Source organism: Dendrobates tinctorius, unplaced genomic scaffold (genome assembly GCF_039654945.1).
Source record: "Dendrobates tinctorius isolate UK_male_01 unplaced genomic scaffold, ASM3965494v1 ptg000026l, whole genome shotgun sequence".
In the NCBI taxonomy this organism is placed as follows: domain Eukaryota; kingdom Metazoa; phylum Chordata; class Amphibia; order Anura; family Dendrobatidae; genus Dendrobates; species Dendrobates tinctorius.
The window spans coordinates 2,397,911-2,411,470 of NW_027361694.1; the positions used below are offsets into that span (position 1 = coordinate 2,397,911).

At 40.6% G+C, this 13,560-nt stretch overlaps 1 protein-coding gene across 1 annotated transcript in view; it reads left to right on the forward strand.

The window, feature by feature from the left end:
* The window catches only part of EFNB2 (ephrin B2), a 53,587-nt gene that overhangs the window by 13,961 nt on the left and 26,066 nt on the right, over positions 1 to 13,560 (forward strand). The window contains exon 2 of the mRNA XM_073569476.1: positions 10,832 to 11,112. Coding sequence (XP_073425577.1) covers positions 10,832 to 11,112 — 281 coding nt within the window. The remainder of the gene's footprint in view (positions 1 to 10,831; positions 11,113 to 13,560) is intronic.

Genomic DNA, 13,560 nt, shown 5'->3' on the forward strand with positions numbered 1-13,560 from the left:
GGCCAAAATATGTAAGCTCGTAACCCATGTCACAGGTTCCCACACTTACGAATCCTAACACTAAACAAATATAGCACAAAAAGATGTCTTGGAGAGCCTCCAAAAATTCAAAAAATACTAGCAAAAGGCAGAGATGCTTACCCGCATCCTGATTTGTTTGGAGGCCTGGGCAGGTAAGTATCTCTGCCTTTTGCTAGTATTTTTTTTTTAACTGGTGAACATAGTCAAATTGAATTGCAAGACCCCCTTATTGGATCTTTACATAATGCATTGGGAACCAATATTAACACCTTCAGTCCTGAAGGCAATAAAAAGAGCCTGGAGCATAACCAACAATCGCTCTGCACTGGAAAGACAAATCAGGACCAGGCATAATTTGACATTTTATTGTAGAACCACACTGACTGCAAGCTGTTGTATGTGGAAAGAAATAGAAAAGAGGACTGGAAAAATGATTTTTTTTTTTTACGATTCCATTTCTTCTTCCAGGCCAAATGGCAGTGTGTTCTAGGCAGTCAGGACAACGTATGAAGTTAAAGCATGGCACATAAATATGACATAGCCGATTTATAAATCTAGAATATTTAATGAAGACCTTTTTTTTTTAAAGTTGCTATATGCATGTCCTCTATCTTATAAATATTCTGAGCTACAGGGACAGTGCTGCTTGATTACATCCAATGCGTCTGTGGGCAAGTAATGCCTTCAGTTCTCTCGGGTCTGGTTGCGCAGTATTTAAATGAACAGCGCTGTTCTTGTAGCCATAAAGATCTTTTTTTAACTGAGATAAAATTAGTATGAAATTTGTGAAAGTTCAAGGAAAAAAGGAGAATCTTGTATAACATTGATATAGAGGGGTTAAAAGAGATCTAGAAGTATTTAAAGGGAACCTGTCAGCAGTTTTGGCCAATATAAGATATGTACAGTAGATAAGCCCCCCCTCCAACCTGAAAGATAAGAAAAATAAGTTTCATTATACTCACCCAGGGGGGTACTTCTCTGCCCTTTTGAGAGCAGACCAAAGTACTGCAGTGCGCAGGTGCTGGGAAAGGTCAGAGGGGCTCAGCACCTGCGCACTGCAGTACTTTACTCTGCCCTCAACAGGGCAGATAAGTACACCTGCGCAGGAGCGCAATGCTGGGGAGCGATGAAGCAAGCAGGAGGATGGCATCGCAAGAAGATGGGAGACGTCTGACCCGAACCTACGACACCCATCGGACCAGACCACATTGGACCACCCCCTGGGTGAGTATAACCCACCCAGTGAGTATAATAAAACTTATTTTTCTTAAAGAATTATAGAATGCTGTAGATAAGCCCTGAAAAGCACTGGCCGAATCTTATATCTGCCAAAACTGCTGACAGATTCCCTTTAACGTCTACTCATTGCCATTCAACTTGTTAATTGAAAATCTCATGTGCACGTGTGATTGACTGCCATATAATCTGTCACCCGCAGAAAATGGTAGATAAATATTCCTATTTTTACTTTTTTTTCCTATTTTTGGCATAATCCAGATATGTTGTTTGCTTTTTTTAAAACCAGTTTTGAAAAATAAATGACATCATTCAGAATTTGCATTTGGCATGAATTATTCTCCAAGCTTCTGTCATTATTTATCTAACGCCTCGCCTGCGCATAGCAAGACAGACCCCACCCTCCATTGCAGTCTGTGGTTTGGAGACTTGCTTCTGGGAATCTGACTGTACAGGTGTGAATTACCTTCAGATTAAAATGATAGGCTGTAAACTTTCTTATGTTGGGGATACATGATTATGCAGCTTATTGCAGCCAAATGTTCTGCCCTGTCTTATCTGCTAATTTATGGCTTGTATGTAGAGCCAGTTGTTTAACAGGTGCCAGTAGATATACAGGAAGTCTTCCAGTATGTTTTCTAAGTGGCAGCGGTGGCTGGAGAAGTCCTTTTTTTCACTGTTTAAAAAGACGTGTATGTGGTTATAGAAATCCTGTGTGACAAGGCTTTTGATGCAACCTAGCTTCTAAATGGGGACTGATCACGGTATCATTTCATGACCATGATGATTGGTTCAGGCCACAAAAAAGCTGCTTATTATGAGCTGAAAAACATATACAATAATGAGACCTTAAATTGTTTTCTTTTAGGTTGTTAGTTTTCTCAGAAAAATAGCTTAAAATACGTGACAAACAATGCAGTTACCAGTTCAGGTTTCTCAGTGGTTGGCATCCAACTTTATGACAATTGATGGTCCTGCCAAATATTTGGGCACTGATTCGTCAAAGTATTTTCGCCAGATTCGGTAAAACACTTTTATAACTTTTGTGACATTTGGCGTTTTCATGCAAGTTTTGTCTAATTCGCATCCGATGGATATTGCTTCGGTTCCGTCACTCCACCCCTTCTCGGCTTGCTGTACTCATTACTTTATGTGAATAATGCAGATCCGAAGACTGCAAAGTCGAAATGTATTGATCTGACAACAATGTTTTTTTTTTTTGCCTGACAACCTTGTGCCGCCCATGTTTTAAAATAATGGGTTAAAAGTTATTTTTTAGACTAGTATTTTCTCGCTGGATCCTTCCCTCCTGGTGTTACTCATAGCTGACACTCAACTAGCTGATATTTTTAGCTGGTAGGCCAGAAAAGTGGTGACAGGTTCCCTTTAAAGAATTCCAACCCGACCTCTCATCAAGACTGACATGTACCATGCCAGTCTCGATTATGTTGTTAAGACAACTAGCGGTCAATTGAAATCCAACTGTCCTGTCCTGATCTCACTCTGATATCTGCTTACAATGATGGGTCGGTAGAGTCCGGAGTTATCCAGTCTTTTTGGAAGAGACAGGTCAAGCCAATATACATCTACTAGGTATGAATCAGGAAAAGTTTGGTAACAATGCCTAAATAAGATGTAATGTTTTCTTCCCGAAAACAAAAGTACCTAAGTATATTTTTTTTAACAACCTGATTGAATAGAAAATCACTTCTTTCTTTTGTGGAGAATACTTACTTTCTTATGGATAAGACCATTTGTGTGGCATTTTACATCTGAACAAAGGTCTCGGCCTAGCAGTGTCAGAGCACTGAACACAACGACATATATCTTACTATTTATATGGTTTAGTAATGTATGAATGCTAACAATCCAATGGAATACTATTAATGTAAACACTAGCAGATACATTACAAAAACTGATGAATAGAACAGACCACTAAAAGGAATCCAATGCTAAGAGTAAATTGTGCAAATGTGGACTGTGAAATATAATATTATTGTTACATCAATAGCAATTGTGAGACAGAGGTGGGAAATTGATTAAGAATTGAGTAAAACTATACCCAGCCACACAGGTTCTTTGTTAAGTAGAACATGAGGTCACGGAGGGTAAGAACTGCCCCCTCTAGCTATGTCAGTATAAATTACTATTTACTAAATAAGAAAGCGTTCGATTGTGCTGCCATACAGAAATATGCTGAAACACGCCTAGCAAATACTCGCTCAACTGGTTCCATTTCTAACACTTTCAGCTCCTCAATAAAAGATTTCTTACAAGTGCCTACAGTTTTCATCCTAAATCACATACTGTTATCATAATTTATATCCAAGAATTTACATTAGAAACACTTTATTTACCAGCTAGATATAAAATAACACTGTGTAGTCATTGTGGTTAGAATCTGTAAAGAACTCTTTTTTACAGCCCTGGTGAAAATGTCTGTTAAAAGGACAGATAAAAGCATTTAATTGACAATCAAAAACCAAAGAAGAAAATCCGTCACCGTTGCTGAAAAGCAATCACCCGCATAATATCGGAATTACCGCAATTGATGTAACACCGAAAACCCACACTGAACGGGTGCTCAATCCCATATAGAAAAAACATGACATATCATTATGGAAAAAGAAGAAAGTAGGATGGCACTCACCGTTCTCATAAAGCAATTCATTTTATTTCATTTAAACAAGACATAGGCATGGATATTGGCACGGGAGAAATGTAAAAAAACGGACATTTTTTACATTTCTCCCGTGCCAATATCCATGCCTATGCCTTGTTTAAATGAAATAAAGTGAATTGCTTTATGAGAACAGTGAGTGCCATCCTACTTTCTTCTTTTTCCATAATGAAAAGCATTTAATCACTAGCTCGGTCCATAAAACCTATTTTAGGCAAGGCACATGTAATTAAGTCTGTCTCCTATGTGCATCTTATTCAAATAATAAAGGCCCCCATGCACATTAGATCAATGTCGCATGAAGCAACCGATATCTGAGATCGACCGAAAGTCATAATGTGTATGGGGTCCTCCCGATTCCCCCAGACACATCCCCAATTCTTTTGTTCTCCAGGAGATAAGCCACTACTAGATCTCTCCCCATGTTACCCGATAGCTTTGCTTGTCTCCGTTCGACATAGGGTGTGGAACGCCCCGGTCAGGGCTGTGGGGTAGTCTGCACTGGGCCTGTTGATCTCAGTGGGAGTTGTCACGGGAGCTGTGACCCGGTCCTTGGCCCTGGGGCTTCATTGCAAAAACAGGTGAAAGAACAATGAAATAGAATTGATGAATAGTTTGTGACGCCACCTGTTGTTTTCGGCAAGGGAGATGTTAAGCCGACGCTTCATGCAGAACCTCTGGGACTGGTGGTGTGTTGCAGCCAAGATGGTGAAGCTCCCCACAGGTGGAGCTGTAGTCCCAGGGCAGTGTAGATGTGGGGGGGTAGCTGAGGGGCGCAGGCAGTGTAGTAGCTGGTACTCGGATGTAGCAGTGCTGGGTGTGTAGGCGCAAGAATCAATGGAGGACACCAGGCCTTGTAGTTCCAAAGCTTTACTCAGAGTCTGTAGTACACACAGGTGCCTGCCTCCGTACTGTGTCCTCCGGTTCAGAGACTCAATCAACCTCCAGGCCAGATGGAATGCTCCCTTCCAATGCTCCTCCAACATGTACCTTTCTGAATGTCTCCTCTTATAGCGCCTTTAAGTGTGAAGATCTCCTAGTACTGAGTTACACTGGAGTTCCTCCTGACAGATGTTCCCAAGAACTCTACTTGTACGACAGACAGCTGTAGCCTGCTTCGGGGACTCCTTACTCCTGAATCCCGGCTCACTATCAATGTTGCTGTAGTGCCCCCAAGTCTTAGATGGGAGTAGTGCATTTACAGCCCACTACTCCACCGGTGTCTGCTGCAGAACCATTAGTGTCCATACAACCTTGGGGACCGGGCCCCGGCCTTGCGCTTAGAACTTCTAGGCAGGGTTCTCTCCTAACCCATGTCCTCTGTTCCCTTTTACGCCTTCGTTCCGTACTAATCTCTCCTTCTTTTGGAAGATCAGGTTTCAGTTCAATGTCTTTCTCCTTTTTTCCTTTCCCGTGCCAGCAGACCCAGGTCACTGAGGTCTGCTGCAGCACCTCCTTCCTCCATCCCTCTCTCAGGGATCTTCTTCCCTCACTCCTCTTTGAGTGACTTCCTCTCCAGACTGACCGACTGACCACAAATCCTACACCTTCCCGCTCTCTTATGTATTCTAAACTCCACCCGCCTCCCAGCACGTTTCGTGTTCCAAGCAGGGAGCCACCAAAGGTGCTCTGTTACACTCCAAGCAGGGAGCCGCAATGTGGCTTTGCTGAACTACTGTGTTGTGTGGGATGCGAGTTTTGGAGCATGATCAGGAGCCTCCATCTTACCTGGATGGTGGGGCACCACACCTCAGGAGGAGGTACAGTACCTCTGTGGCGACCGAGCCTCAGGGGCGCCACAGGTGCATGTGTTTTCATTGATGACAGAGAAGTAAGAGTTATTTCTTTTAAGAAGAGGATTTAATGTTAAAATTTAGTTTTGTTAGCAGGAATGATATATCGACAAAACTGAGAATAGGAACTAGCGTATGGATAAAACTTAACCTTTACTAATTTATTAAAAAGTACATACAAGAAAAACCCAAGTGCAAGGGGGCCCTAAACCAACATAAAAAAACGTGAGGAAGAATAAATAAAAACAATATATACTCCCAGGTAATTTTACCTGCTATATTGAGTATATGGCCTCTTAAAGGAACTTAATTACGACTGGAGATAAGGTGTAATGCTTTACACACTTAACACTCTGTATGGTTCCCTGTCCTCAGACATAAATGTAATACCATGACCCAGATATAACATCACAAAGCATCAGTCAGTGTTATATAATGTAAATCATGGAAATTATCATTAAACAGCACATGTGGTGAAAAATAGATTTTTAGCGCTAACAGCACGCTCTACTCACCACCCATTACAAACAATTAGAGGCCATGAAAAACACGATAAAGATACTAATAGCAAAGATCATCAAAAATATAGTCACAGAATAGGAATCATGCTACCCCATCTAGTGATGAGCATTCCCTGTTGACATTTGAGATTCAAGGCATTTTTAATGATTTTCAAAAATAAGCATTTGTAGATTCAAAATGTGCAAGCTGTACTGCCAAGACACATAGCATTATTAGATCTCACTCAGTAGAAGAGTAATCTCATGCGCTGCACAATATAGCGAGAGAGCCTCCAGCTGCCTTGAAGGCTGCTGGATGTCTCGACAAACGCTCCTGATGAGTCCAACTAGGACGAAACGCGTTAGAAGACGTGATGTGTGACAGAGGAATCACAGAATATAGAGAAAACCGAGCACCACTGGTCATTCATAGAGCCAATACCATCAGCTGATCAAAAATACCGCAGGCATAAAACCTTTTTTCCTTCAGGTGCACACCAGAGCAAGATGCATAATCCAAATGAAATGAAAAGAGGTGGCACTCACCGGAATAAAGTCCAAACTTTATTGGTCCAAAAAAATGTTTAAAACATCTCAGGCAGGTGGGGGGCTAGAGAGTGCAAAGACGATGGCCGTTTCGCGCTGTGTTGCGCTTCTATGGGTCTACTCGTAGAAGCGCAACACAGCACGAAACGGCAGTCTTTGCACTCTCTAGCCCCCCACCTGCCTGAGATGTTTTAAACATTTTTTTGGACCAGTAAAGTTTGGACTTCATTCCGGTGAGTGCCACCTCTTTTTATTTCATTTGGATTGAAGCTAAAGGAATGCCACCCGATGTCTGGAGGCTCTCTGCTATATTGTGCTGCACATGTGATTCCTCTTCTACTGTTTTTGATTATCTTTGCCTTTGTTTTTCTTGTATGTACTTTTTAATAAATTAGAAAAGGTTAAGTTTTATCCATACGCTAGTTCCCATTGCTGTTAAAATTTACCATGCTCGATCCTTTTTTTTTTTTTTCTCCAGACATGCAGTTAGTGGAGACTTGATGGGTCTCTATACCAGTAACTTAGTTATGTAACCCGCTGAAATAGTGAGTTTGACCCACTTTATCTCCAGTGTGTATGAAAATCTTTATTCCCTCCATTTGACTGAACACACTGAAGAAATACTTTTTGAAATGGGCAGACATGAGTTTGTAATGCCCTTTATCAGTTTATGCCTGCCCAGTACACAACACAGCAGTTGATACAAAAATTAGGTTATTGAATTGTTACACACCCACTTCGAGCTAGCAAAGAGTATAATAATATTACTAGATGGCACTAATGGTCACGTGATTGTTGCATGCTACATGACTCTTGTAGTTTCGGACCTGTAGCTCTCGTGTCAACTAACTCTGTTATGTTTGCAACCTTTTTATGTAGGAGCACCTAAGAGTTCTTTTCGTTACTGTTCAGGAAAAAATATTATCCTCATACATTTGTGCATGGTGAATAGAACAAAAGGTCCGTGCCTATAGAGTGGGAACATGATTGCCAGCCTCTTCAGAGAGAGGGATGCCCATCTGAAGTACTGAAGTGTGTAGCTAAGTCATGGGTCAAGAGCTGGCCCTTATCCACACCAGAAAGCATCATTTATCAAGAGTAACAAGCAAAAGCAACTAATTACAGCGCAAGCTGATTTTGTTCAGTCCCAGATAGTGTATTAGTCGGGTAGATTTTACAATTATGTTTTCTTTCTTTCTTGTTTTTAATAACTGGTTTTCAAGCACAAACACCAATTTCACCTTTGCCTTTCTATTACATTATTGTCGAATATGTATACAGCACGCTTTACATTCTCTGCATTTTTCATTTTGCTATAATAGATTTTCATAGACTCACTTTATTTTTTTGTTTTATAGGTACGGTAAGTCTACCAGACTGTACTGCAAGTGATTTTTCCTTTTAATTACCACTGAGCAGTTTAGTACAGAAGTTTATTACAATTCGTAATAAATGTTATAATCATCATTTAGGATCCAGCATATTAAGTTTTTTTATTACTCAAGACTAGAAATGAGCCAAAAAAGATTTGAGCTACCCTGATCCGGTTTGCAGAAAACCCTCTATGGTATTTGGAGCACGGCTGTGCTCACTTCTGCTCCTGCCACCTCTGCTGCAGCCCAGCACACGTCATCATATTACTTGAGGCCTTGTGAGTAGGTCTCACAAGAGACATCCAGGGCGCTGAGCAGAGTATTGTTGGTGCAGAAGTGAACAGTGTTTTGGTCCGGCTGCCACGGAGGACCTATCTGGGCGCCAGAGCAGGGTGCTTAACATCAGTTGTCTTTGGTTCAGATGTTATTGCTATGAGCATTCAGCTTTTTTTTCTGTGGCATACTAACCACGAAAAATGTCTATCACCATGATACCTGCTTTGTAAATATTTGTTAACATTTACATACACATGAACAGGTTGCAAAAGGGTTGACCATTAAACTCAGAGACCCCTTTAAAGATTCTGTAACCTGAAAACGTGGCGTAATCTTCCGTATCCCCCTGAGTGATGGGGCTGCAGCATCATATTACTCCTAACACTAAGATAAGCATTCTGCTAGTTGCTGTGTGATTGCACATAATAGCTGCAGGGAAATAAGCAATGCTCTTCCTCCGCTTTGATTACCCATAATGTTAACCAACAAAAGCCGTCACTATAAAGTTGGAAAATCAAATACACTGCAGCCTGACATTTGGTTGCTAGGCCAAGCATGGTGTCTGTCAGCTGACATGAGAATTGATTTAGCAATTAATAAAACTTACCTGGTGGCCTTCTCGAGCTTCACTATGGAAGGATTCCTGGCTAAAATCTTTGTTCTCAGTGTTTCATATTTTAATGAGCCTGCGGGCTTAGCTGCTTACAAACGAGTGGGGATTTCTAAGTGTGGTGTTTAATGTATCTGCTCCGCAAAGGATGTTGATTAGAAAGCTCTTGTTTCAATTTCCCACAGGCTTTCTGCCGCAAGCAATACATGAAGAGGCTAAGCTACAAGCGTGGATGCTGTTCTGTGGCATACTGTGTCCAAGTATTTGGTCTCGCTTCATTTGAATAGCTTCGGCCAGCACACTGTGCATCGACGATATTTCACAGCATTGTGAATGAAAAAAACAAGAATCCAATCTGTTGAGATTATCGTTTACATTTTTGATTTTTGGCTCCTGCACTGCTATTAGTTGCATTACGCTTATGACATTAGGACGACTTCAGACTGATCAGGTCACATTGACTAGACAGAAAGACATTCCTTGGTGGCTGTGGAGATATAGTGTCAGGATTTTCTTAGACTGCTGTCGTGTGCAGTTTTGCTGATAATGGCAGTCCATGCGTTAAGGACATGATTCTATGGCGTTGAAATAGACACATGAATTCTGAGAGTCATTCTCAGCCGGGGTAAAAATAGGCCTCTGAAGGTGAGAAATGCTTATAGCATGACTTTTTATGCACAAGCATAATTGTATATTTGATGCCTTTGCTTGACTAATGTTTTGATGAGTAATAGGTTGCTATTTAAGAAAGCAACATTTTTATAATGCCTTAAAAAATGTAATCTACCACTAATTCATCAAAAGGGGCATAACTATTAGCAGCAGCTAGGTCCTGGCGCTTAGGAGCTTATAAAAGGTCTCTCTGCTCCAGTGCTAGAAATGAAGAGCCCCTACCAAAGATTTTACATTGGGATCTATGAACTATAAATGAATAGTCTCTGCCAAACCCTAAAGCCATGTTCACACGTTCAGTATTTAGTCAGTTTTTTCAATCAGTATTTGTAGGTGAAGACTAGGATTGGGGTAAAAATGCAGATGTGGCGCCGTGTTTCTATTATACTTTTTCTCTGATTGTTTAAGTACTGATGTAAAATACTGTCCAAATACTTAACATGGACTAATTGTCAAATGGGCGGTGGAAGTTTGGGTTCTTGTACTTGAAAGTTTGGTTCGGGTACCAGAACAGTACCCAAACTTCCTTCAGAACCCAAACCCCATTGAAAATATGGTTACATGGACTGGTAAGGAGGGAAAAAAAATAAAAAAAATCTGTGTCTCTGTCTATCTCTCACTCCATCTCTCTCTCTCTCTCTCTTTCTCTTCAGTAGAAAGTCTGTGATCGGTGTTCAGGCCCGAACAGTCACTGCCCGGTACAAATGCCAAACATTCCTGTTCGAGTTCGCCCATCTCTAGTTAGGAATACACCCCACCCCAGCTTCTTGATTCTTCTTGATGTGTGCTCTTGACTGACCATTCAGATTGGTGGCATGGTTGCACTGCTGACCTGAACTGCTGTAGTGAGATGGTCGGTAAGATAGGCAACAAGCAGTTAATAATTAAATGTAAAATTCCCTCAATCTTGAGAACTGAAAAGATTTTTAATAAGTAAATTGCAAAGTTTCTTTTACAAACTATCCGTTCAATAAGATGTGACAACTCCTTTAATAAATCTGTAATAACCGATGCTGCACTAGAAGCATTGATGCTCAGCTTGCCTCCGTATGAGTATATATGTTATAGCAAAAAATGTTATTGATATATTTTTGTCACTAATTCTGTTTTCTTTTTTCATTAGATTCCTCCCAGGCCAAGGGCTGGTATTGTATCCACAAATAGGAGATAAACTGGACATTATTTGCCCCAAAGTGGACTCTAAATCTACTGCCCAATATGAGTATTACAAAGTCTACCTAGTGGATAAGGAGCAGGCGGAAAGCTGCACTATAAAAGACAGAACACCTTTGCTCAACTGTGCTAAACCAGACCAGGATGTGAAATTTACCATCAAATTTCAAGAGTTCAGCCCAAATCTCTGGGGACTGGAATTCCAGAGGAACAGGGACTACTACATCATATGTACGTATGCTTTGCCGCAGTGTATTTATTTGTCATAACGAGTTTTAACTTTTTAAAAAAGTGCAGCATGTAACAAATCTTTTACTGTGTCTGCTGGTAACTTGATCAGAGCGGGCTAAGAATATATCAGCATAATCCCCTTTCTAGAAATCAAGAGTGGTTTCATATTGAAAATAGATTATCATTTAGGTCCCACGGCAAGCAGAGGGAATAAAAGCTACTGGATCTGTTCTGTAAGAGCGGGGTATCAGAATTTCCTCCAGGAGCTTGAAGTAGTGGAGAAATGAATAGCATCTAATGCTATGAAATATACATTATGTCTCCTGCTTTTTAGCTGCATTAAATGGGTTTGGAGGCCGAGAGCTGATCAAAGCCGGCAAAGCAAGAAACACACTTTCATTACCTCAGCCCTCAAAGCCCAGTTACTAACCTTTTAGAAAGTACTGCCCAGACTATCATGAAATATAATCATTTTTCGGCTTCCTAACATCTTTTATGACCTGTGAAGTGGGTAAAGAAGTGCCTCGGGAAACATTCGCCTGAAAAACTCCAGCTTGCATGCGGACCTCATTAGTTCAGCTTACAGTCAGACGATCATTTATTCTGACATGCACAAACTCAAATATGTAGGGTTCCCTAAATGTTTTGTCCTCTCTTTCTTTTTTTTTTTTTCCTTCCAATTCCAACTAACATTAATTAATTGGCCTCTTGCTTCAGTGCAAGCTATCTCATTCTTTAACCAGTTTCATGAGATGATGAAGTAGAATGCAGTCAGCGTAAATCTTTTTTTTTTTTTCTTATTAGGGTTCCAGATTAGTTTAAAAAAAAACAAACCCTGTTTACCTCTATTAAAAATAGACCCAGTTTCTTTAGTAGGTTTGTCTGATTGTACGGTTTAGAATGCTAAGAGTGTTGCTAGCTTTATAGTACTAAAAAGCAGCTGCAGAATGATAAATCAGGCAATGCAACTGGTAGTTGGGAAGTTCCCAAGGGTCCTTATATCTCACCTATACAAACATGGCATAATTATCTAATAATTACCTTTTGCTCCCATCAGTTAAACACGCTCTATACACCTTCTGTATTTCTTGACCTAGAGCTTGTTTGGCCAGCGCTATTCTGACCTCTTCTTACACATGTACAATCCGGTCGAGAAGAAGAGGGGAATCCTTATGGATTGATTATGGTGTAATGATTGGGCAGGTTGAAATCTAGGGCTATTTGCTCATGTTGAGTAAATGGATGCAGCTTCAAAAATGCGTGTTTTTGAAGCGTTTTTGTCTGCCTTTTTTTTTACTGATTTGAGTGAGGTCAATGGTGAAAAACTGTGTCAAAAATGCACAGAAAATTGACATGCTGTAGATTTTTTTTTCTGCACCAAATCTGCAAGTCAAAAATGTTCAACATGTGCATGACACTTAAGATTTCTCACTTTGTTGGCATCAGGATTCTTCAGGTTTTTTCCCAGTCTCTTTTCATTTTCATCTGTAGTCATAGTCGGGACACCCCATACACAGTAGAAGCTTGGCCAGTGTTTGGTGACCTTAAAGGGTGTTTTCCTTACTGGACATCCCTATAAAAGCTCTATTATAAAATAAAAACATTTTAAAAACATATCTGCCTCCTGGAACAGCGCCGTTCCTCCAATTGGAGCGCTGTTTCTCCCAGCAGTCACGAGGCATAACCATAATCGCCAGATTACCACATGACCGCCAGACTACAAAGGCCTGCCATCGGAGGAATGGCATCAGTCCGCCAGATAAGTATGCAGAGTTTTTTTTTATGATGGGTACTGGATAACCCCATTAACTAATGTCACCACTATGTTATATTGGGGTTTCTAAACCTAGTTATTGTCTCCTAGCCTGCAAAGTTCAGATTCACTCACTTAAAGGTGTTGTGCGAGAATAAAACCTGAGAATTATGAACACACTTAACCTAGCTGATCGTAGGCAAGGAAAGTTTTCCTGCAATGCCATTATGAGCATTGTGAATGTCTCGTAATCTCCTCTAGACTGCATTGTAGTTTATTGGCCAGTTCTCATAGTTTCCATTTTCCTCTACAGATCTCTGAAACAATGTCTTAAGTGCAGGCACAGAATGGAAGCTACTGCTGCAGTTCCCCAGTGAAAATGATCGCTCCTGAGCGAGAAAGCAGCTCTTATGGAGCACACAATTGTACCCATTCTTTTTAGAGTTCCTTAGAAAAATGACATATAATTTGCGGCCAGTGATAGCTCAAGTTGAAATTCACTGTGAACATTTTGTAATGTTGGTAATCAAGATATGAATGGGAAACAAGAAATATTGAACAATAAATAAAGCCTCTTTATACCAGGCTTACAGTTTTGCAGCACGTCACTTAACAGCAGAAGGGGCAGCCATTTTGTTGCCTGTTTTGTCTACTATATTTAGTCTCTGGTTTAGTAGGAGCCACATTTTCTTTGA